The following is a 25,949-nucleotide window of genomic DNA, read 5'->3' on the forward strand; positions in this document are numbered from 1 at the left end:
AGTGCTACGCCTCTAAACTAAACTAAGTGCTACGCCTCTAAACTAAACTAAGTGCTACGCCTCTCAACTAAACTAAGTGCTACGCCTCTCAAGTAAACTAAGTGCTACGCCTCTAAACTAAACTAAGTGCTACGCCTCTCAAGTAAACTAAGTGCTACGCCTCTAAACTAAACTAAGTGCTACGCCTCTAAACTAAACTAAGTGCTACGCCTCTAAACTAAACTAAGTGCTACGCCTCTAAACTAAACTAAGTGCTACGCCTCTAAACTAAACTAAGTGCTACGCCTCTCAACTAAACTAAGTGCTACGCCTCTAAACTAAACTAAGTGCTACGCCTCTCAAGTAAACTAAGTGCTACGCCTCTAAACTAAACTAAGTGCTACGCCTCTCAACTAAACTAAGTGCTACGCCTCTCAACTAAACTAAGTGCTACGCCTCTCAACTAAACTAAGTGCTACGCCTCTAAACTAAACTAAGTGCTACGCCTCTCAACTAAACTAAGTGCTACGCCTCTCAAGTAAACTAAGTGCTACGCCTCTCAACTAAACTAAGTGCTACGCCTCTCAACTAAACTAAGTGCTACGCCTCTAAAGTAAGTGTTACGCCTCTCAACTAAACTAAGTGCTACGCCTCTCAACTAAACTAAGTGCTACGCCTCTAAAGTAAGTGTTACGCCTCTAAACTAAACTAAGTGCTACGCCTCTAAAGTAAGTGTTACGCCTCTCAACTAAACTAAGTGCTACGCCTCTCAACTAAACTAAGTGCTACGCCTCTAAACTAAGTGCTACGCCTCTTAACTAAACTAAGTGCTACGCCTCTCAACTAAACTAAGTGCTACGCCTCTCAACTAAACTAAGTGCTACGCCTCTAAACTAAACTAAGTGCTACGCCTCTAAACTAAACTAAGTACTACGCCTCTCAACTAAACTAAGTGCTACGCCTCTCAACTAAACTAAGTGCTACGCCTCTCAACTAAACTAAGTGCTACGCCTCTCAACTAAACTAAGTGCTACGCCTCTCAACTAAACTAAGTGCTACGCCTCTCAACTAAACTAAGTGCTACGCCTCTCAACTAAACTAAGTGCTACGCCTCTCAACTAAACTAAGTGCTACGCCTCTAAACTAAGTGCTACGCCTCTAAACTAAACTAAGTGCTTAACAGCTGTAACAATTTCGACGCAGCCGTAGTCTACAGATGCCTAATACTACTTTAAAATTTCCGTTTTTTCAGCTTATAGAATTGTAAAGACAGACTCAAAACTCAAACACAATCTAATAATGATAAGATGTGTCATGGAGTCCGAAGATTAATGAGGAATGCAGTATTTCGGCTGGATACGCAGCCACACCCTGCGCAGACATAACTATTTTCTGCCGGTAGTCTATTTAGAATTTTCTTTTGCCGTCTATCTGTCCTGGGCACCACCTAAATCACCATAAATTTAATACCCACAAACAGACTTTTAGTTGGAACAACAATAAAATAAAAATGCTTCCAGAACGATGCAGTAACCCACCTGGTTTTCAACGCTTTCCTCAAAAAGCGGGTAAAGTAAGTGACGCTGCAAGATGAGAACCGCCATGGATTAAACTCCGTCCCAGGCTTTTTTACCGCATGAGTAGAACCCATGATGTATCTATCTGAAGTTTTGCAGGCATTTTTTTCTCCATCGTGCTTGGCTGACAGGCTGCAAAATGTAATTTTTTTCACATCTTAGGGGTATTCGCCAGAATACTATATGGGAGAGTTGAAAATGCCAACGTCGATTTGACCTCATTACATTAAATTAATTTTTTAGTTTTATGAATATTAATTTTTATTGAGTAAAAAAAACATGCAATCCTCTTTCATTCTATACCAAATATAACATTTTTTTGAGATTACAAACAAAATAGTTATTGAAGTTTAATCAAAAAACAGCATAGTGAAATACAAATGAGTACAATGAATAATTCCCTTTTGGAACATCTAAAATAATTTCGGAAAGAAAGGGTTAAATCTCAGGGTATGGCTGTTTAAGAAAGTCCGTCTCCTCCTTACTCAGTTGGCTGCCTTGTTGTATACTCTCTTCACCGTGCATTACAAAAGTCTCCTATCCCGCCACAACCTACACAGGGGGGCGTAGATAGAGTGGGGGGTGTGAGGGGGAGAATTTGAAAATCCCTCGGGCCCCCACTTGAGGCGGGCTCCCTAATGAGTGTTCGAAATTGTTATTTACATTAAATAATAAATATTACGCAATATGCTGTGGGCCTCCAAAGAGGTCAAGCTCCCCGGGCCTAATTTCTAGCTATGCCAATGAACCTACAGGAGGCTTTCACTCGAATCTAATACTGCTCAGGATGGCGAATTAAAATAAGAGAAAGATTCTTTGTTGAAGAATGTCACGATAAACTAAACAATGTCAAGGACAGGTGAATTGCGACTATATGTCATCTCATAAAAATGATAATGGATGCCTGGTCATTAAATATTGTCGGAACGATGTCATCCACACAGCAGTTCCCCCCTCTCCACACAGCAGTCCCTCCCCTTTCCGCAGAGCTGACGTATCCATCTAAATAAAACTATACTTTTAATACTATCGCGATGCATATCAGTTAAGCTTTGTAACAAATTCCCTTTTATTCCGCTATTTGCCTCTTTGTTTATAAGTATAAATAAGTAAGCCACGGCGGCTGAGTGGTTAAGCGCTTGACTTTCGAACCTGGGGACCTGGGTTCGAATCTCGGTGAAGACTGGAGTCCAATCAAATTTAATGGGTACCCGACTTAAGTTCTTAAGTTGGGGAAAAGGAAAGATATTTGATTGTTGTGCTTAACCGTTGGCCAAAGAAACAGATGACCTTAGCATCATCTGCCCTATAGATCACAAGGTCTGAAAGGGGGGGATTTTACTTTTATAAGAAAGTTGTAAGTCAGAGAGTGAAACTCTAATGTTTCTTCCATATGAAATTCATTTGCACTGCAGACGGAAGAGCTTGGAAAATATGAGCTAAACAGTGCAATAAAAATGATCATATGTTTTAAAAAAAGTAAGCGGAAGTCATCAACACTTCCTTTATTTCGCACACCGGATACACCAAGAAGATATCTATTTATAGGTTTTTCCGTGACGTAAGAAAACCTTTAGTAACGTTGCTTTGCTATACTTTAAAAGTTAGTACGAATTGCGAATATCAATGAAGGTAAGACGTTGAGGACCTCCATTTTCATGACACCCTTATCACAGCTATGACTATCCATCAGAATTAGTGCTATTAGAGCATGGAATGGGTTGCCTGAGCTAGCCAGGAAAACCAGTGACTTGGCAGAATTTAAGTCATTGGTTAATTGGCATGACTGAATGCATGACGCGTAGGACGTAATCATCTTCTTTTTTGAAGTAACGTCTGTATTATATAAGATAAGAATCCAACTGTTAACTCGGCTTTCTTCTGTTGTAACGAGAGCTTGTTCTTTTCATGCATCTGGGAAATCGAAGTACAAGCTTGTACACTTAGAATAACTTTTAGCCAATGACGTGGTACAGAGCCTTAATGTTGATTCCTTCTGTTTTCGTAAATACTATTCAACAGTATCCTGTTTAATGACTGTCGCTTCGGAGCAAGTATAAATTTTAGAAATCGCTATATAGGACATAGGACTTGATTGATTGATTCACTGATTTACTCGCTTATCACTGATTCTCCCACTTGCCATGGATGTAAAATCAAATGTAGCCACTTATTATTTTCCTTGTGCCTAGGACAACTAAGCACCTTTCCCGATCGAAACCACAGCGGTTAAATTTACCATAGAGAGGCCTACAACTCTTTATTCGCAATTTCGACCCAATATGTTTTTGAAAGCTGACATAATACAAAGTTAGCACGTCCTCTTCTCTCCAGCTTATACGGCTGTCTTCTGTTCAAAGGAACGTCTACTTGATTAGGATTAGATCTAGATCTAGATCTAGAGGAACAAGTATAATAGATCTAAAACTAACAAGCAAAAAAATCTAGAAGTTATTTACCAAACTCGAAATCAAACAAAATAATAAATTACTAAGATATGACCTTACATTATTTTACATATTTGGGATGATCCTTCAGAACTGAACATCATGTCATCTTTGCCCAAACTTCTAGAGGGACGGAGAGCAGACTTGGAAACCGGGACCATCAAGATGACAGTCCAGGGCACATCTGCTAGACTTCTTCTAGTCAGCTTTATTGCTGCTGAGCTGTGAGCTCTTTTGCAGACTGTGCCAAGGAAATATAGTGTGCTGTTTTTTCTTCAGTTGTTCAGCACTGCCGTACAGGGTGTTGGTTATGTTGGGCTGCAGTGGAAGTAGGGTCTGCCTAAGGTGGATTAGGGAAGGGGCATTCAAAGAGGGAGGGCAGAATAGTCGGCCCTACCAAATCAACGTAACGGATGCTTGAACTCATTGTATGAACGAGAAGCGTCGCATTGCGGGCCGTTTCACGTGGGAGTGAAAAAAAAAAGATGAGAATTCTCCAGAATTCTATATAGGAGAGTTTTAGGATTGGGTGTATGTGGGTGTTGGTTGGGGGGGGGGGAGGGGTCGGTTGTTTTAGAGGAGGTTGGAAAAAAAGGGGGGGGGGAATTGGAGTCAAAATAAACAATAAAAACCCTGGGACCAAATCAGAGGACTTTATAAGTGTTGAATGCTTGTACAATTTATATAATTAAAAAAACGTAGAATAATGAATGCCTAACAAAACAAATACTGTTCTTTTAGCAAAGGTTTACCTATGTGCCAGTTCATGTGCTACCGCATCTATAGTAGAGGTAGAGTAGCCTTGGCGATCTTCTATTACAGAAGAGCTCCTTCCGTCTGTTCGACACATTTGTCCCGTATTAGTAAACCCTAAGAGAAAATACGCTTCGGTTATTAGGCTAGAACATAGGTTTAGGTCAGTGATTCCCAAACTTTTTTGTCTCGTAGACCCCCTTGGGGGGGGGGGTCTATACAGACCAATTTGGGAATCACTGGTTTATGTTAATTTTGTTAGGGTTAGGGTTCTGCCGATAAGTTGGGATATGATCTTTCATATTTGTAAACGCGTCATTGCTTATGCTAAGTGGATAAGTAAATAGTGATATCACGAGTGTTATTTTACCTATTTGAAATAATAATATTAGTATAATACTAATGAATAATTATAAAAATATTAAAGTCGAATTAGGTGCCATTTCGCCCTAACTGGCATGGAGGAAAAAAGTTGGCAGAAGATGGCCTCTGCAAGACACATGTGGTAAGACGTGACAAAGATCGCTGGATACACATTTAAAGTTTTAACCCCCCAATAAAGTCTTTGCCGACTACAGGAACAGAAGACAAAAAGGAAATAGACACCGTTTTATTCCGACTTAGCTCATTCAATACTCACGTTCGTCTTAGATCACTCAATAATCATGTTTGACTTAGATCACTCAATACTCATGTTTGACTTAGATCACTCAATACTCATGTTTGACTTAGATCACTCAATACTCATGTTTGACTTAGATCACTCAATACTCATGTTTGACTTAGATCACTCAATACTCATGTTTGACTTAGATCACTCAATACTCATGTTTGACTTAGATCACTCAATACTCATGTTTGACTTAGATCACTCAATACTCATGTTTGACTTAGATCACTCAATACTCATGTTTGACTTAGATCACTCAATACTCATGTTTGAATTAGATCACTCATTACTCATGTTTGACTTAGATCACTCAATACTCATGTTTGACTTAGATCACTCAATACTCATGTTTGGTTTAGATCACTCAATACTCATGTTTGACTTAGATCACTCAATACTCATGTTTGACTTAGATCACTCAATACTCATGTTTGACTTAGATCACTCAATACTCATGTTTGACTTAGATCACTCAATACTCATGTTTGACTTAGATCACTCAATACTCATGTTTGGTTTAGATCACTCAATACTCATGTTTGACTTAGATCACTCAATACTTATGTTTGACTTAGATCACTCAATACTCATGTTTGACTTAGATCACTCAATACTCATGTTTGGTTTAGATCACTCAATACTCATGTTTGACTTAGATCACTCAATACTCATGTTTGACTTAGATCACTCAATACTCATGTTTGACTTAGATCACTCAATACTCATGTTTGACTTAGATCACTCAATACTCATGTTTGACTTAGATCACTCAATACTCATGTTTGACTTAGATCACTCAATACTCATGTTTGACTTAGATCACTCAATACTCATGTTTGACTTAGATCACTCAATACTTACGTTCGACTTAGATCACTTCATAGGCATACTCACGTTTGACTTAGATCACTCAATACTCATGTTTGACTTAGATCACTCAATACTCATGTTTGACTTAGATCACTCAATACTCACGTTTGACTTAGATCACTCAATACTCATGTTTGACTTAGATCACTTAATACTCATGTTTGACTTAGATCACTCAATACTCATGTTTGACTTAGATCACTCAATACTCACGTTCGACTTAGATCAGTCAGTACTCATGTTTGACTTAGATCACTCAATACTTACGTTCGACTTAGATCACTCAATACTCATGTTTGACTTAGATCACTTAATACTCATGTTTGACTTAGATCACTCAATACTCATGTTTGACTTAGATCACTCAATAATCATGTTTGACTTAGATCACTCAATACTCATGTTTGACTTAGATCACTCAATAATCATGTTTGACTTAGATCACTCAATACTCATGTTTGCTTTAGATCACTCAATACTCATTTTTGCTTTAGATCACTCAATACTCACGTTTGACTTAAATCACTCAATACTCACGTTCGACTTAATAAATTGAACAGATTTTTTTACACGGGAAAATGGTTACTACTAATTAAATTTCCTAAATCTATCAACTAGATCTATATATCCTAAGAAACTCAACAAACAAAAGGCTTTGTCGGCACTAGATGTAACAAACTATTAAGGCTTAAAAATGAATTTCGTAATCTAGTGAGACATAGCATTCACAGTACCATACTTAATCTTCAGCATCTAAGACAATGCTTTATTATTTTTCGCTGTTTATTTTTTTTATTATTATATATTATTTGGGGCCACAAAATTCACCTCGCCTAGGGCCTCGATCAATCTAAGGCCGGCCCTGGATGCCGGATATTAATAACTCAAGATGTCTGACGAGCTTTTAAAAAAGTTAACACTACTATATTATATGGGGCCACAAAATTCACCTCGCCTAGGGCCTCGATCAATCTAAGCCGGCCCTGGATGCCGGATATTAATAACTCAAGATGTCTGACGAGCTTTTAAAAAAGTTAACACTACTATATTATTTGGGGCCACAAAATTCACCTCGCCTAGGGCCTCGATCAATCTAAGGCCGGCCCTGGATGCCGGATATTAATAACTCAAGATGTCTGACGAGCTTTTAAAAAAGTTAACACTACTATATTATATGGGGCCACAAAATTCACCTCGCCTAGGGCCTCGATCAATCTAAGCCGGCCCTGGATGCCGGATATTAATAACTCAAGATGTCTGACGAGCTTTTAAAAAAGTTAACACTACTATATTATATGGGGCCACAAAATTCACTTCGCCTATGATCTCGATCAATCTAAGGCCGGCCCTGGATGCCGGATATTAATAACTCAAGATGTCTGACGAGCTTTTAAAAAAGTTAACACTACTATATTATATGGGGCCACAAAATTCACTTCGCCTACGGCCTCGATCAATCTAAGGCCGGCCCTGGATGCCGGATATTAATAACTCAAGATGTCTGACGAGCTTTTAAAAAAGTTAACACTGCAGAGGACACGAAACAAAACAAAATATACGTCAATGAAGCATCTTGCACACAAGCTTAAACTAGAAATCATGAGATGAACTGTGAATAGAAGAATTTGGTTGTGTAAAGCTTAAACCTAGAAGAAAGACTCGGTCCAATAATAAATCATTACAGGAAATAGATTGAAGGATAAATTATAGACCATCAACGGCTTAATTAGTGAAGAATTAATTAAAAAAAACACACTTTAATTTGACTTGTTCGATTTGTTATTTCACAGTTAATCTTGAATCACGTTCAAATGAAGTCATCAGTCAAAACAAAGAGACGAAGACAGTGAGGACTATTAGGAAGGAAAAGGAAATACTTGCAAAATATGACCACAGCGGTTCCGCCAGGTTGTCATTGCCGAAGTGGTAATGGATGTAAGCACTCCACTACCTATAAAATGCTTCCAAATGGCATGCACTTCAAATAGCCTCTGACAACTAGTCCAACTCCTGGCCTTTACGTGTGGCTCAAATATTGAGTCCAGCGGTACTGTTTTCACTAACAGGAGAAGGGGCAAAGGCGAGTAACTGGCGCCTTAACCAGGGATGGCTCGTTAGCCATGGCTGGCTACCCACCTAGGAAAAGGAAAACTCTGAATTCAAACCTATGTTGCCTTGCAGCTATACCCAATCATGGGAAAGGCTTTGGGAGTCAACCCTGAGGGAAAATCAAGAGCTAGTGACCCTAAGGCAGTTTGCAGCACCCAGTTCTACACTCTGGCAGAACCTGCGACGCTGCTGACCCCAAACTGTATCGTCTCTGCCGTTCCTTTGGATACATCAGCTGCGTGGAGAGGGGGGGGGGAACTTATGTGTGGGCGACATCGTTCCGATCACAGCTAATGCCCAGGCATTCATCTCATTTCCATGAGATGAACCATAGTCGCTTCGCGACTAAAGGAGTCCATAAGAGATGACGACAGCGTTACGCCCTAGTTTTCTACTACATGGCTGCTTGTTCGTGCGGTATGCTCGCCGGACTGTCGTTCAGTTGTCTCGATGGTCCCGGGTTCATACCCTGCCCACTGCCATCCCCATCGTCCTTCAGGAGCTTTGGACTAGGAAATAGATTCAGCGGTTCTCAACCTTTTAAGCTCGGCGACTCCTTTTTACGATTCCTCACTTTGCCGCGACCCCTCCGGGGCCCCTCCCCCCTTACTCACACACAGCAATAGAAGAGTAGACAATAACAATCCATATTTTCGATGGTCTTTGGCGACCCCTTGGCAAATCGTCAATCGACCCCCAAAGGGGGTCGCGACCCACAGGTTGAGAACCCCTGAAATAGATTATCTTCAACTCTGAAGGAACATCCGAAACACGTAACACATACATGCCTTCAAGGTATCGTCATAGTATATAACAAAAATTGCACTTACCTAAGATATCTTTTTTATTCTTGTTACTGTCCACTCTAGATAGGTTATAACTGGAATGCGAAAAAAATGGATGCGATATTAATGTTGAATGTACTGAACTGAATCAAAATGACTCTATTTTTACAAAGCTTACGTCAGCTCATTTTGTCTGATAAAAAATGTGTACACTCCTGCACCCAATCTCAGATTAAGACGAAATTTTGCACAATTATTTCTTGTCCCTGACAACTGTTAGTTAAGTTGGCTAAGAACATTAAGTCTAATGCTTAAAATGATGCTTATTTGTTGGAGTAGTCTCCCTTGAGTTTTTACAGTTTGTTATGATGCCATGCAATATGGAGGCAGCCAGGAATAAAACTTGTTAACTATTAAAGTACCCTTCGTTTTAGTTGATCACTTAAAGTGTTTGTTGAGTCTTTGATCATCTAGCTATTAACAACAAGGAAAATTAATTTTGAAAAAAGTCCAACTAATTAATTGACTATTGGTAATTAATCAATGATTTTGTTTGGTATCAAACAAGGGAAAGAAATTGTACTTGACAGATGTGGTAGTGTAATTTGAACTATTCCCCTTTATACTTTGTATAGAGAATTAGGTCGTCTCCCTACCCCCTCCATTTCCCTACTGGTCCAGAAAGTGATATGATCATAGGGCATAAAGAGAAAAAAAAAAGACTAATAGCGGCTTTTTCCTTTTTTTTTTGGTGTGTGTGTGGGGGGGGGATTACTAATCCTTGTAGGGAAGTACTTACCCAGTGAACAGGATCACGTGATCATAGATGCCGACGACGCCTTGCCCAGCACCTGAGATAAAGTCTTGTAAACTTATTGATGCTGTGTTCCCATTCAACTCATCGCCTCTGGCGTTCTTGTCAATAAAACTTGACGAAGCGACCGTCTGGGGAAAAATCAGTTACTCTTTTAATGTTTAGTAGCTATTCGGCAAAAAAAATAACAATAAGTCAAACATATTGTTACGACCCTATGAGCGGCGCAAAAGGGTTAACTATAGGCTCAGCTGACACACACGTGAATCACTCAGGTCAGCGGGGCCATGGACAAGGGACAGTACTACGATTACACGATTACACGCAAATATGACCAATGTTACGGTCTTGTGATCGAAAGCCTGCGTGTACGAGTGACACAGTGTGTCGGAAAGCGGCAGTTCAAGACCGGAGAGCGTTGAGACCGGGACTCTTTCTTATCTTATATAATACAGACGTTACTTCAAAAAAGAAGATGATTACGTCCTACGCGTCATGCATTTAGTCATGCATATTAACCAATGACTTAAATTCTGCCAAGTCACTGGTTTTCCTGGCTAGCTCAGGCAAACCATTCCATGCTCTAATAGCACTAGGGAAGAAGGAGTATTTGTACAAATTTGTCCTAGCATATGGGACGAGGAATGTGCCTTTATCTTTGTGTCTTTCAGAGTATTTTATTAAATTTTGTTTTTGTATTTGAAGATTATGGTTCAGTGTTTTATGTATTATTGCTACTTTACTTTTGAGCCTTCTGTCCTGAAGGCTTTCTAAATTTAGTGATTTTACTAAAGGTGTTACTCTAGTCAAATGTGAATATTCGTTTGTTATGAATCGCACTGCTCTATTTTGTGTCTGTTCTAGTTTCTTAATGTTTTCTTGAGTTGAGGGGTCCCAAACAGAGGATGCATATTCTATTATTGGCCTAACCAAGGTTAAATAACATTTTAGTTTTATGTTCTTATTTGATTTATAGAAATTTCTTTTAATAAATCCTAATGCTTTGTTTGATTTTTTTGTAGTTTCATCAATATGTGGATTCCATGACAGTTTTTCATTTATTATAACACCTAGGTATTTTGCGTTTTTAGTCTGTGTTACTGGTTTGCCATGAATAAGATAAGTGGAATTAATTTGTTTTAGTTTTTTTGTTACTCTTAACAACTGACATTTTTCTGGGTGGAAAGACATGCTCCAATTTGATTCCCATTTCTGTAATTCATCTAATTCTCTTTGTAAAATATCTGTGTCTTGTGTTGTTTTTATTGTTCTATATATTATGCAATCGTCTGCAAATAATCTGACTTTTGTTCCTGAAGTAATGCAATTTGGTAAATCATTTATGTAAATTAAAAATAGTAGTGGACCCAAGACTGTTCCTTGAGGTACACCTGAGTTTACTGTTATCGGTGTTGATTTAGAGCCATTTATTATTACAGTTTGTTCTCTCCCTATCAGAAAGTCTTTAATCCACTGATGCAGTGGACCATTAATGCCGAAATATTTCAATTTTTTAAGCAAACTATGGTGGTGAACTTTGTCAAAAGCCTTAGAAAAATCTAGTAAGATAGCATCTATTTGTTCACTATTATCTAAACCTTTTGAAAAATCATCAATTAGTCCTATTAGTTGTGTTGACTGTTAGTCAGCCATGAAGTCGGTCCTGGTCGAGTCCTGAAGTGAAACGTACGAGTCCAGGAAGAGACAGAGACAGTAGAATTTTGTACGGTGATGTACAATGTAACATTCTAGTTGTTGATGTGTTTGTTGCCAATCGTGTCGTATTGGCTGTTTGATTCGACCATTATTAAAGTACCAGATTATTTGGAGCCTTGTTGTCAGGTTCTTGTGTTGTGTTGTGTTTAGCAGTGTTTACAGAAGGCCTGATTAGGAGAGAGGATCGTAACAATATGGTCAGGTTCTTCAGTGAACCAACAGCACACATTAAAACGCGGGCAATGAAAAACTAGACACTCTGGGACCAAGATAGAAGAATGAGCCAACACATGAAAATTCCTTTCTACCCGGAAAAAATGACGAAAATAATAGAGAGTAGTTGCAACGTCTAGAAAACATCATTAAAAAAGCATCAAAAATTACACTCACAACATTACCACATTTAAGAACTTTTTGAACAAACGTGCCTAAGAAAAATCGAAAAAATCTTGGAAGACAACGGCCACCCGCTCCATCAGAACTACGCCAGGTCGTTGCGAAGTGGGCGACTGCTGTCAATCAAAACAAGAACGGAGCGGTACAAAAACTCGTTCGTACCTCACTCGGTCAGACTCTATCACCGCCACTCATTGATCAGGGAACATGAAATGCACCAAGATACCTGTGTGTAGTCGCTGAATGAACTCTTTATGTTGTCTGTTGTGTTTATGTGTATTTTTCTGTTGTGTTGTCTTTATATGAGAAACGAGTCCTTGTAACCACAACAAATTTCCGTAAGGATCAATAAAGCAGTCTTAGTCTCTTAGAATGACAATGAACTGGTCCAGCACTTGCTACAATTTGGGCTAGGATGTAATCATCTTCAGAACATCTGAGGGAACATCCGAAACATTGTTATATTGTTATAGCTTTTTATATAGCGCTACTTTCATGCTTATAGCATGCTCAGAGCGCTTTTGGTCCAATCTCATTTGTGGACCGGTGGGGGGGGGAGGGGGTATCTAGGAGTTGGTTTTCCGTGCTGCCTTTCGGCGCTCAGTAAAGACAACTCTGCCCGAGTCGGGTGTCGAACCAAGCCAAGCCAAGTTCAAGCGCACTTGGCCTCTCGACCACACTTCCCACATGACAAACAAAACATTGCCAAAAACATTTTGGGTACTTTAAAAGGAAAACGAGGCAAGATATCCGGTTATTGGTCAGTAATGAATAAAGTCAATGATCCTTATTCTTACTTCACTGTGCCCGGATAGTTTTTGTTATTCCAAGCTTTTGCTTGTACTAAAACAAGTTTTTATGTTGGATGGACATTTTTTTCATTGCTGAATTGTTTATTTTGATGGATGGGGTTTAAAATATTAACTCTTAACAAATTCAACACTGTTTTTCTCATAAGCACTTGCAAAACCTCTAAATGTTATATTAACTTGAGAAGTAAGAAAGTCTAATTTACTATTCATACATCACATTGCTCAAATGAAATTCATGAAACTTAAAAAAAATTAGGCCTTAAAAGAATAGACACCCGAGTGCCTCGTTAAGGCAGAGAAGCGTACCCGGGCATCATAGACCAACGCAACCGTTTCAAAAACCCCATTAGTAACGAACCATGCTGAGATAACTCCTTTAGAGCACGTGAAAGGAAGAGGGCAGTGAGTTTTAAGATTCGCCTTGCCCCCCGTACAAGGACAGACCACGAAGCCCTCTTTCAAATCCTTGTCCCGATCGCCTTTCATGCAGAACGAGACAGTTCATAAAGAATGGGGTCTATTGTTTCAACGTCCTCGATGCAGTGGCGACACCGTGTGTCGTAGTGTTCTCGAAACCATCCAGCGCCACCACTCGTACGTATTTAGTCCTTGTCCTCACCATGTTAAGGGGAGATAAGCAACAACAAAAAAGTAGGGCAACTTTTTATGTGGTCTAGTTGAAAATAACGAGGGACAGGGGGAAAAAAAAAAAAGGGGGGGGGGGTAGTGGTATGGTGGTATGTTGTAAAAAGGGAAATAATTTAAGATGAGATTAACTCTTTCTCTCCTAATGGTCATTACCATCGTTGATTTGAACTCATTAAAGTAAATTAATGTTTAAATTTTTTTTATATAAAAGAGCATGCATTTCCCTTTGATTCGATATCAAACACAACATTTTTTGATAAGAAATAACAAAGCTATGGAAGCCCAATTATAAAGTAGTAGTTAAATAGTAATAAGCATAATGAAGAATTTATTCAAAACTCACAATATTAATTACGGAGAGAAAAAGTTAATAAAATGGAATAAAAATTGTGGTTGACATTGAGCGACTCTGAAAGTGATCTAGACATCTGTCACATCGCAAACAAACTTTTTTTGCGTGTGTTCATCTACGGAGGAGCCGGGGGGGCGCCGTGTCTGACTTTAGTTAGAGAAAGCAAATGCGGTTGAACGTTGTGCTGGCCACATGACACCCTGCTCGTAAACCATGGGCCAAAGAAACATCATCTGCTTTATAGATCGCAAGGTCTGAAACGGGGAACTTCATTATGGAGGAGCCTTTTGGTAAAAGTTTGAGAAACACTGATAAAAAATGTAATCTATAAATAAATCTGGATATATTAATAATAATAATAAGGCCCTTAACATTCCTAGGAACATCTTCGTTGCCTGTCAGAGGGCGGTACTGCTGCAGACCTGCCACATCACCAGAAAATTCCTCAGTGGAAACTGTTAAAGGGACTACGAATTTTGTTTCTCTTTAGCGAAACTCGACCCTGGCAGCGCCAGAGAATGACTACTCGTTCATTTCTGACATAATAATAATAATCTTTATTGTCCGTATGGAAATTTGTCTTACAATTTGTGCATTACACCAAACAAAAAACATTATAACTATAAGAAACCAAAGTGTACATTCACACCAGACTCACACATAATTTACATGTGACAAAGTTTATATCAGATTGTTCTTATTTAATGATTTGATTACCAGGGGAACAAAAGAGTGTTTGTGTCAATTTGTCTTTATATTTATACGTGATCGAAGTTTTCACTAATTTTATGTGTTCACAAATAAAGCTTGTACTGTTAATTATTTTCACTACCTGAAGAACGTATACTTTACTCAGAAGAATATGAATCGTGTACTTTGAATGTTTGATGCCTTGATACAGCATGTCGACCTGCAAAAAGAAACATTTTCACAATACGTATTAAAACAAGATTATATGTGGATTTACCTTTAAAGCAAGACTTTGGAACAAATGATACAGCTTAAGGCTAATTTCATGTATCAACAAAAAAAAAAACACCATTTGATTTTAAGATAATAAATTCGGGATATAGTTAAAAGTATTTGTATAGTACCAATCTCTTTTGAAGTAATTTTGGATGGGGGAGAGTCTGAGGGAACTGTCCTTCCGTGCAGACTTTATTTATACGCTCAACAAACACAATTCAGCTCGGATCTACATCTCTTAGTCTATAAGAGGATTAGAACGCGAGCCCTCTCAGTTAGCCAAGACGAACCTCTCAACGAAACAAGAAACAACTTCGCATTATTATTTGAGATTTTCACGGACGCTAAATTTCAACTTGAAAATTGCCAAGAAAGGTTACAAACAGAAGGGCTTCAAAATGTGATTGTGCACCGCTATAATGTGCACAACGTTGTTTGTTTGTTTGTTTTACATGTTTCGGATGTTCCTTCAGAGTTGAAGATAATTACTTCCTAGTCCAAACCTCCCGCAGGACGACGGGGGATGGGAGCGGGCAGGGTTTGAACCCGGGACCATCGATAAATTTGAAAGACAGTCCAGCGCGCAAACCGCACGACCAGGCAGCCATCCGTTGAGCATGTCACGTTTTAGAACATAGCTTATGAACACTAACTTTACTTTGTACAACCGGATGCACCAAAAAGGCTTTCTATTAATAGGTATTCCGCCATGTATGAAAATCTCACTTACCCAGAATTAATATTTACCGACTGGTAAATTAAAAATGAAAACTTTAAAAAAAAAAAAAATGTTTCTGTAACCTTTTTTTTTTTGTTCATCGTTATGATGATTACTTTGGTTTCAATTTGATTTGTAGGCGTTTCAATCATGCCAGGATGGATAGTTACTGCTGGGCGAATATTTAGACTGAGACAGCTTATTTTAAACAATTGACAAACTTTTGCTGCAGCACACACAAATATGACTATTAATAAGATATTGATACAATTCACTGACACCACATTCCTGTGGTAATTATTCTTTCAGGTTGTTTTTTTTTGTGCAATGTCTTGTGTGATTAAAGAGTCCAATTCTTGATTCACAGCTTTGGGCATTTGTAATCAGAAGACGCTGAATCACTTTCACCTTTCCTTCTACATCTACTAGTAACTAACCCAGCTTCAATCCAAGTCGCTTCCTTTATGCTTGCTCTCCATCTATCCCGGGCTTCTTGTTTTCCCAACTGATGTTACGTTTCCATACCTTAACAGTGGGCGACCTCCTGTTAGATCCCCATACATACAGTCTTGCTTTGTGAAGAAACACAATCCGTGAAATGAACAAACTTAGACTTAGAAATGATTTTACAAAAGGATTAATTCCAACTTCTAAGCTTCACGTTGTTTTTAAATAAATATTTTTGACCATTTATTTAGTGCATAATAAAAAGTTTGTAAACATTTAGTTGTTAATTGTAAATAAAATAAATGAGAAATGGACGAGCTCCCATCCAAATCACAAGAAAGATGACGCTTACTATAAGCTATCCCGACAAGACCAACGTCTAATCTTTCGACTCAGGACCGGACACAACAGAATGCGACAACACATGCACCGGAAGCTCAAAATTGGAACCAGTGAAATCTGCCCATGTGGAGTATCACCAGAAAATGCCTACCACGTCCTTCAAAACTGCTCTCTTTACCAAGAGGCCCGTATAAGACATTGACCCCAAATCACCCCAATAGAAAGAAAACTATATGGAGAACTCCCTGATTTGGAAACCACTGCGCAGTTCATCTCATGTATTGGTCTAGTCATATGAACACTCCAACATAACAATGAGAACGATGATGAAGAAGAAGAAGTTGTTATTCAAAGTAGTATCTGGCTACATATTTTCTAATAGATTCTACTGCGACTTTGTCACCGTGTTGACTGAAAAGATATCTGTACTTTGTACACACTTCATTTCTTTTCATTATGATTGTCATACACTTAGACCCCGCATGTTTCTCATATCTACTTCCTGTCGACCTCTCATTCATTCTGCACTAACATATATAGATCCAATTAGATTTTACATTGACAGACATTCTGCACTAACATCTATAGATTCAATTAGATTTTACATTTACAGACACGCGCGCAATTGAATTGCGATAATTTGACAACCACTGCTAAGAGGAACTCACCGCACTTAACACAAAAGCATAGTACTCTAGAATATCCTGCATTGCCGTGAAGTTATTGTAGTTAGCTTGTGCTAAGAACTTGGAGTAGCGTTTGTAGTCAATCACCGCCGCCACGTCTACATAGTAGTCCTGCACTGCCTTCCGGCGACGTCTGCTTTGTGGGTAATAGCCCTGCACTGAGTTCCGGCGACGTCTGCTTTGTGGAGCTGACCTCAGTTTTGAACGGTTAGATTTACGATCTGTGCTTTTCATGTGCATGTCTCTAATGTTGATGGCATTCATTCTCACAGTTCTTTCTTCTAGCACTGTGACATTCATGACTGTCAGGGAGAGGTATGGCAAGAGTGAATGTTCGTTTGATATTTTGGTATGATAGTTATTGGCAAGAGTGAATGTTCGTTTTATATTTTGGTATGATAGTTATTGGCAAGAGTGAATGTTTGTTTGATATTTTAGTATGATAGTTATTGGCAAGAGTGAATGTTCGTTTGATATTTTGGTATGATAGTTATTGGCAAGAGTGAATGTTCGTTTGATATTTTGGTATGATAGTTATTGGCAAGAGTGAATGTTCGTTTGATATTTTGGTATGATAGTTATTGGCAAGAGTGAATGTTCGTTTGATATTTTGGTATGATAGTTATTGGCAAGAGTGAATGTTCGTTTGATATTTTGGTATGATAGTTATTGGCAAGAGTGAATGTTCGTTTGATATTTTGGTATGATAGTTATTGGCAAGAGTGAATGTTCGTTTGATATTTTGGTATGATAGTTATTGGCAAGAGTGAATGTTCGTTTGATATTTTGGTATGATAGTTATTGGCAAAAGTGAATGTTCGTTTGATATTTTGGTATGATAGTTATTGGCAAGAGTGAATGTTCGTTTGATATTTTGGTATGATAGTTATTGGCAAGAGTGAATGTTCGTTTGATATTTTGGTATGATAGTTATTGGCAAGAGTGAATGTTCGTTTGATATTTTGGTATGATAGTTATTGGCAAGAGTGAATGTTCGTTTGATATTTTGGTATGATAGTTATTGGCAAGAGTGAATGTTCGTTTGATATTTTGGTATGATAGTTATTGGCAAGAGTGAATGTTCGTTTGATATTTTGGTATGATAGTTATTGGCAAGAGTGAATGTTCGTTTGATATTTTGGTATGATAGTTATTGGCAAGAGTGAATGTTCGTTTGATATTTTGGTATGATAGTTATTGGCAAGAGTGAATGTTCGTTTGATATTTTGGTATGATAGTTATTGGCAAGAGTGAATGTTCGTTTGATATTTTGGTATGATAGTTATTGGCAAGAGTGAATGTTCGTTTGATATTTTGGTATGATAGTTATTGGCAAGAGTGAATGTTCGTTTGATATTTTGGTATGATAGTTATTGGCAAGAGTGAATGTTCGTTTGATATTTTGGTATGATAGTTATTGGCAAGAGTGAATGTTCGTTTGATATTTTGGTATGATAGTTATTGGCAAGAGTGAATGTTCGTTTGATATTTTGGTATGATAGTTATTGGCAAGAGTGAATGTTCGTTTGATATTTTGGTATGATAGTTATTGGCAAGAGTGAATGTTCGTTTGATATTTTGGTATAATAGTTATTGGCAAGAGTGAATGTTCGTTTGATATTTTGGTATAATAGTTATTGGCAAGAGTGAATGTTCGTTTGATATTTTGGTATGATAGTTATTGGCAAGAGTGAATGTTCGTTTGATATTTTGGTATGATAGTTATATCCCCTTGTATATGTATTCCCATGATGTGAATGTGAACAGTCTTGCACGTGTTGTGAACTGAATGGTCAAGTCTTCGTTGAATGTGCGAGAGAATGTGTTAAGTTAGTGAGGTCTTGCTCCCGGTCCAGGAAGGTTGGACAGTCGCTTTCTGGACTGGTGTTTATGTATTATTTACTGACAGTTAATATAATTATTTATCGACAGTTAATATAATTATTTATTGACAGTTAATATAATTGTGTGCTTAATTAAGTATTAAAGTATAGTCATTATTCATATATATATATATATATATATATATATATATATATATATATATATATATATATATAAAATGAAGATTTATAGTCTTTAAGACCATCACCGTTAAAAAATGGGCAAATACATTGCTGATCAGGTACATACGATTGGGGTTAGAAATTACTCGCCTCCTTTGTATTTTTTAGCTGTTAATTTTTTGTAATTAAATGTTAACTTTTTTTTAAAAGCTCACATAAGAACATGTAAAGTCACGTGACTTACGAGGTATTCTAGCGTCAAACAAATCAAACGTTGTGGTTTTCAGTATTTCCAAATTATAAACATATTGGTCGAATGTTGTCGTGGAAGAAGGTCTAGTAGTTGAATGAGGCATCGCTTTGAGGGACATAGTTCTCCATGGCTTTTTTAAGGTCTTTCTCTCTGAGTCGAAGAGACATTTGGAGGCGTTGAGAAGAAATTCTCCTTTCTGAAACGATACTAGTTGGCATGTCTTTAGAGCGTAACAAATAAGTATCAATTACAAAGTCATAATTTTTTTCAATGTTTATTGAAAATGCTCCTGTATTACTCGTCATTCAAGACCTGTGCTTAGTTGGCCTCCATCAGTCGTAGAACGACTATGGTTCATCTTGTAGAATTTTTTTTCAAGAGACTGTGGAGTCCTACTTTGGAGAAACACTCTCGTCCACATCTATGCAGGTTAAAGTGGCTTTCGCTTTGGCGGTAAAGGAATACGGTGAACCATTTTTCATTTGGCAAGAATTTTTTTCCAGAGATGAGCTAATTCTTGCTCGCTGTCCATAGCTTTCTTGGTCAATATCCACTGCTTTGAGGTTCCACAAATGGCGCTGTCTGTTGAAATATTCATATTCTGAGTGGAGCTATCTGATCTGAGGCTTGTGTACCCCACATGGTCAGCTGACACATGAGAGAGTGATGAGCTATAGTCGTTCTACACTGAAGCAGGCCAGTCACACAAATTATCCGGTATTTTCACATATTGATCTTAAAATTAAATAAATATAAAAACCGAATTTATTCGTCGCTTAGTTGTATTACTATTACATAGTGAGAGATACATATTTAGCCCGTAAGAGAAGCTGATTATGCAGGAAATAGCATAGCGTCTGGGGCCGCGTCAAAGATGGAGGAGTCACTGTCCTTGAAGTTTAAACCATCTTGATTCTTCCCAGAAAATGCCTTTTGTGGAAAACTGACCATATTAAATTTAGATTCCTTGTTCGCCGATTTCTCTGAAGACCTTTGGATACGAAAAACAGCCTTGTTTGTAATATCTTGGTAGAAACCTAGATCCTGTAATGACGAGAAAGTTGATCATCTATTAATTAAGACAAACTATAAAATACGGGCTTATAAAGTGATAACACATGAAAAGTACATGAAGTCATCTTGTAGTTACGTATCCGTCCTGTACGTAGGATGGTCTCAATTTAAAAAAATATTAATAAAAAATTGAAATCCCAGAGATAGAGTAGATGCAAAATTTAACTGATGCTATGGTCGACAGTAGGCCTAAATGAGAGCGTTGTGTGGCAAGCCGAACGACCAAATGCTTTTACTCTCCCTAGCTAATATCAGGCACTGATTAAACTTGGGTGGGATGAGGGACATACTCTGGATCCATAAGTTCACCAGGATACAAACTCTAGACCCCACTAACGAGTCTGAGATTATAACTAATTAAAAAATAATCAAGTATATTCATTTTATATCTATAGAAACATATTCTTGGTATCTGTAGGATGTTTAAAATACGAATTTTCGATTCAAGAGTGGCTTCATTTTCATTAAAAGATGGATTGATCATTATAATTTGTGACTAAGACTACTTTATTGATCCTTATGGAAATTTGTGATTACAAGGACTCTTTTCTCATATACAGACAACGAGACAGAAAAATACACATAAATACAACAGACACAACATAAAAAGTTCATTCAGCGACTACACACAGGCGTCTTGATCCTTTTCATGTTTCCTGATCAACGAGTAGCGTTGATATAGTCTGACCGAGCGAGGTAAGTGAATTTCCGGGTTCTTTAATGTCCGGTGCCAAACATTCCAGTGCTTAAATTTCCTAGATCCCACACTAAACCACTGGACATATACACAATAACTTAGGGGTGCATTACCCCAGACACCTGCTTGCACCACAATCACTTTCTTTCCAGTAAGTTTCACACCATAAGTTTTTCTTCGTTCTAATTTGAATATTGGCCATTTGAACTATTTCTTGAAAAAAAAAAGTATTTTAAAAGAATTTTTATTTTTTACCTTTTTGGGCCTGGTTTTCACTTTATGTCTATGTAAAATTCCCTCCTGGTCGGTGGCCAGAGTATGCAGAGGAATGTCAAGGTTAAAATGTCGCGAGCGTCTGAGATTAAGTTTGGTTAGAGATTTGGTTTCTGTGCTAAAAGTTACGTTGACCTGGTCGGGCATTTGATCTCCAGTGACGTCACTCGCCTCATATTGAAGCATAACTGTGGAGACAAAATATGGCTGAATTTGATGTGCAAAATTTTTAAACTCCTAACCACCTATAGATGATTTTTATTAAAGTTCTTATGAAAAATAATAATGATTAAATATGGGTGGAGTGAAAATGTTTATCGTATGGCTGAAACAGTGTTTCCTAGCTACCAAGGGCGGCTGAAGTTCAATAACTGATGAATATTTTAATATGTAACTCTAAACGAGTTATGTCTGCTGATTTTAAACAGTATCGGATATTTCCTTTAGACACAACTGCTGAATGGGGTGGGGGGGGGGGTGCTGTGTGATTGAAAATGTTCCAAACATAGCTGATGTTTGTAAAATGTTTGTACATGTTTCGGATGTTCCTTCAGAGTTGAAGATAATTACTTCCTAGTCCAAACCTCCCGCAGGACGACGGGGGATGGGAGCGGGCAGGGTTTGAACCCGGGACCATCGATAAATCTGAACGACAGTCCAGCGTGCAAACCGTACGACCAGGCAGCCATCTTATTCCACCTTATCGTCTTCCCCTTTCCCTAAGTCCTTTCCCTAAGTCCAGTGTTTCCCAAATTGGGGTACGCGTACTCGAAGGGGTACGGGAAATGTTTGAAGGGGATACGCGTTGCATCTCTTTGACTATGCTGAGTAAGGTACTGATACGTTTTCTATCATAGTTTTGTTAATTGTATTTTAAAATTTCTTAAACTCCAAACCGATGTTATATTAGGCTACAGTTGAAGGCTAAGTATTTCCCTGATTTTAATACAAATATTTAATGGATAAGATATCAGCCTGATAGTAACACAGCATTCATGCTAAGACGTTTGGTTGCATGCGGAGGAAGAGCTACTGTTGGGATTAGCTTCAAGGCGGAGTCTTACAAAATAAACCTGAGCAGATTTGAACATCTCTCTTGTTACAAATGCAACATGTGCAGGCGGTTTTAACAGAAAGAAAGGTCTTGCTTTTTCCAACTTTGTATGAGGCCTCAGAACAAGACAGCTGGAGGTCACTCTCGAAGTCCGCGGAATACACATTTGAGACCAAAAGAAAATCCGCTGTCGAGGACAAACGCAGACGGCAAAAAGAAAATCTAAATCGACCACCTGCGGACCATTGTTATGCTTGCACTGGATGTGGCAAAATATGTAGGTCACAGAAGGGGCTCATGAAATACTGCATTCCTCTTTGGACTCGAAGACAAGTCTTATTATGTGCATTAAGTTGCTTTTTCAGCTTTTCTAGAAATTAAGTCACAAAAAAAAAAGGTCATCACACAAACAAATATCAGCCTTCTCATTGATTCACTGTGTGATTCACATATATGTTATTTATACTAAAACGTTTACTTATATTTTAGTATGAGCAGTTTCATTATTCGTTCATTATTATTCAGTGTAGAATGAAATAATGTATTTTGATTGTTATTAAAATGAATCCTTTTGGGGGGTGGGGCACTCAGCGTTACGAAAATTATAAAAGAGGTACACAAAGGTCAAAAATTTGGGAAACACTGCGTCTGTTGGACCATTGGGGCACCACACATGATTAGTTGACCGTCTCTCTCCATTTCTCTTTTGCCTTGGATAGAACCTTTTTCAGTGGCCAAAGAACCTAAACCGACCACAGGAAGACAACGGTTATGTCTGCGTTGGGTGTGACAAACTAATTAGATGACAGCAAGGCTGCGTTGCCAAGTAAAATACTGCACTCCTCCTTAATCTTCGGATCGGAGGACAAGTCTTATAGATTGATATTATGGAGGATAAGTCTGATAAGGATTATGGATTGAAGAGTGTTAAATTATACCAAAATGGTAAATATTTCACATCACAATTTCAATTATAAAAAGTTTAACAATTGAAAGTTCCTTTTAAACGAAACAAATAATTCGATAAAACTGCTATAGAAAAGAAATTATGGAGCTTAATATAACAACTCTATGTGTGTAGCATTAAATGTGGCACTCACTTGTAATACCTTTTAGCACAAGGTTATTGGATAGTTTTTACATGTAAAAAAAAAATGACTCTAATGAGCTCTTATACAAGGTAATATACTCTCACACAGGGGCGGACTGGCTATATGGGCATTCGGGCAAATGCCCGGTACCCAAATTGGCCAGTAGGACCACAGAAAGGGCCGCATGGATGCCACTATGTATTAAATTGTTACAGGTTTTATAATATTCTTTTACAAACGGGGCCCTCTTAAATCTCTCTACATTGTAATTGTAATTTAATTTAATAAATTATTCGAAATAATGTAATATCTTACATCCGTAGACAGTGCTACTAGTATGCTTTTAGAGCCTACACACTGAGCGATTAAAAAGCAACGTAAGGGCTATGTTTTTTTTTATAGAAATACAGAGCTCATTGTATGCATGTGAACAGTTATCGATGCTCAAAGTAATATAATGATTTTGAGGACCTATAATTGGATGTCCATCAAAAGATATGTAATTTACGGGCCTGATTGTACAGAAATCCCTGGGCCGATTTTGACATCTAGTCCGCCCCTGCTCTCATGTTATTACCCAATAAAAAATCTCGCTTCTAATACGTTATAACACGTGAGATTCTAATGACGTTATTTATATATAACTAATATAAGGCAGAACAGTAGAGTCTAAGTTATTAGAATACTGTTTATATTAATAGATGACACTGACCGTCAGTACTTGAGATATGACAGATGAAAACAGAGAAAGTGACAACAATAATAGACATTCTTCCAATAAGTTCTCTCAATTACAGTCTGTTGATATATAAAAGTTTTTGCAGTAAAAAGGTTGCAAATTTAATACATTTAAAAAAGAAAATTCAAATCTTGTCTTGTGACTAATGTAAAGAATTACACACATTATACTTCTTGGTTTTCTGACTTCTTGTTTGGTACATTAAACCGCTGCGGCTTCAATCGTGAATATATCTTTGTTGTTCTAGCCCCAAGGCAAGTAATAACAGGCTACATTGTCGTATTTGTTTACTTCCCCTCCAGCGGGAGAATCAGTTCTAGGTGAGTGCATGATTAATGAATCAGGGCCCTTTTACGTATATATGTATACAGATTGCAGATGCCATACACAACAGAAGCAGAAAGAAGGGTGAAAATGCAACGGCGCCTGGTGATTATATATGCCCAACCTGCGATCGCAGCTGTGTATCAAGGATTGGCCTCTTTAGTCACACAAGAAGTTGCAAAGGGAAAAGATCGTCTCTCGAGACGTAAAATGCCACAGGCTTATAAAGAGATATTAATGTAGGGCTAGTTATAAATTACTTTATTTAGGCCCTTACAAACACAGCGGCGTAACAAGGTACCCCTGACTATGAGCACAAGAATGTTATGATGGGCCTCCTACTGTAAAAGACATCCTGTATGAACCATTATATTTACAAAAAGACATTCCGATCTTATATTTAAATATGTAGGCCTTATAAATACGCGAGTTTCTGTAGTGTAGCGGTCGTCACATTCGCCTAACACACAGAAGGTCCTGGGTTCCAAACACAGCGGAAACACATTTTGTGTTTTTGTGTACTATAGGCCTATAAGTGCTAATTTTTACAAGTAGGCCTAATAGTGTCATGACACTCTAATATAATAGTAGGTTGATAAGCGACTGTGCGCTATAGTCATATACAAATACTGATATAGATCTCCATCATATAGATTTACATTAACAGATCTAGATTGAGATGCTCTAGAGATAAAACGGAAATTGTTTAGTTAACCTTGCATGAAATCAACACTTATATCTAGATCTAAATTGAGCTAGATTCAAACCAAAAGGAGATGTAGCTTCCGCCAGCACGTTACAGTTTTTAATGCACAGATTCTATTTTTAAATATACCCAGATTGGTATATTGTCCATATATAGATCTAGTTCCTTGTTATTTTTTTCCCTCAAACCTTCTAATTAATGTAGGCTTAGGCATACACATAAGGATCCAGTTTTATCTGACGAATAAATATCCAACGTCGGAAGAACTTAAAAGTATATTGAACGGTTGATCATGCTAGAAGCTTATCTGCTGTTTGATGGAGAAAACAAATCAAAATTCAGCCGAAAGTTATTTTTCCTTTAAATAAATGTATTTATGATTAAACTGTGACTCGTAATTTACAGAGAAAACATTCTATTCTGTAGGCCTACGGAGCATTGTGGTCAAAGCCGATGAGGACTATCAAATGAAAAGACATTCAACACGGCATCTACAAAATCCACATTTAGGTCTACAATATTTATTTTTTTTACACCTTCAGTGAAATCCAGTAGGGCGTCGGCGCCGTAGGCGACATTATCCCGTTGATGGTTAGAAAGGCTTTTATCCAACCACCAGGCCTGGACATGGGGCTCTTCACCCCT

At 37.9% G+C, this 25,949-nt stretch overlaps 1 protein-coding gene across 4 annotated transcripts in view; it reads right to left on the reverse strand.

The window, feature by feature from the left end:
* LOC106053118 (uncharacterized) overlaps positions 1-25,412 on the reverse strand; it is a 48,590-nt gene extending 23,178 nt beyond the window's left edge. The window contains exons 1-11 of one of the 4 annotated variants that reach the window (XM_056031130.1): positions 25,366-25,412; positions 24,248-24,333; positions 21,373-21,578; positions 20,295-20,390; positions 19,338-19,542; positions 17,070-17,389; positions 14,761-14,838; positions 9,990-10,135; positions 9,236-9,285; positions 4,756-4,873; positions 1,518-1,688 (exon numbers count right to left, since the gene is read on the reverse strand). In XM_056031130.1, coding sequence (XP_055887105.1) covers positions 1,518-1,688; positions 4,756-4,873; positions 9,236-9,285; positions 9,990-10,135; positions 14,761-14,838; positions 17,070-17,389; positions 19,338-19,542; positions 20,295-20,390; positions 21,373-21,578; positions 24,248-24,305 — 1,448 coding nt within the window. In that variant the 5' untranslated portion in view covers positions 24,306-24,333; positions 25,366-25,412. Of the gene's footprint in view, positions 1-1,517; positions 1,689-4,755; positions 4,874-9,235; positions 9,286-9,989; positions 10,136-14,760; positions 14,839-17,069; positions 17,390-19,337; positions 19,543-20,294; positions 20,391-21,372; positions 21,579-24,247; positions 24,334-25,257 lie in introns of all 4 variants that reach the window. The other 3 variants (XM_056031129.1, XM_056031127.1, XM_056031131.1) reach the window with 3 other exon arrangements.
* Between the last annotated feature and the right edge of the window lie 537 nt (positions 25,413-25,949).

This window comes from Biomphalaria glabrata, chromosome 5 (assembly GCF_947242115.1).
Source record: "Biomphalaria glabrata chromosome 5, xgBioGlab47.1, whole genome shotgun sequence".
In the NCBI taxonomy this organism is placed as follows: Eukaryota; Metazoa; Mollusca; class Gastropoda; family Planorbidae; genus Biomphalaria; species Biomphalaria glabrata.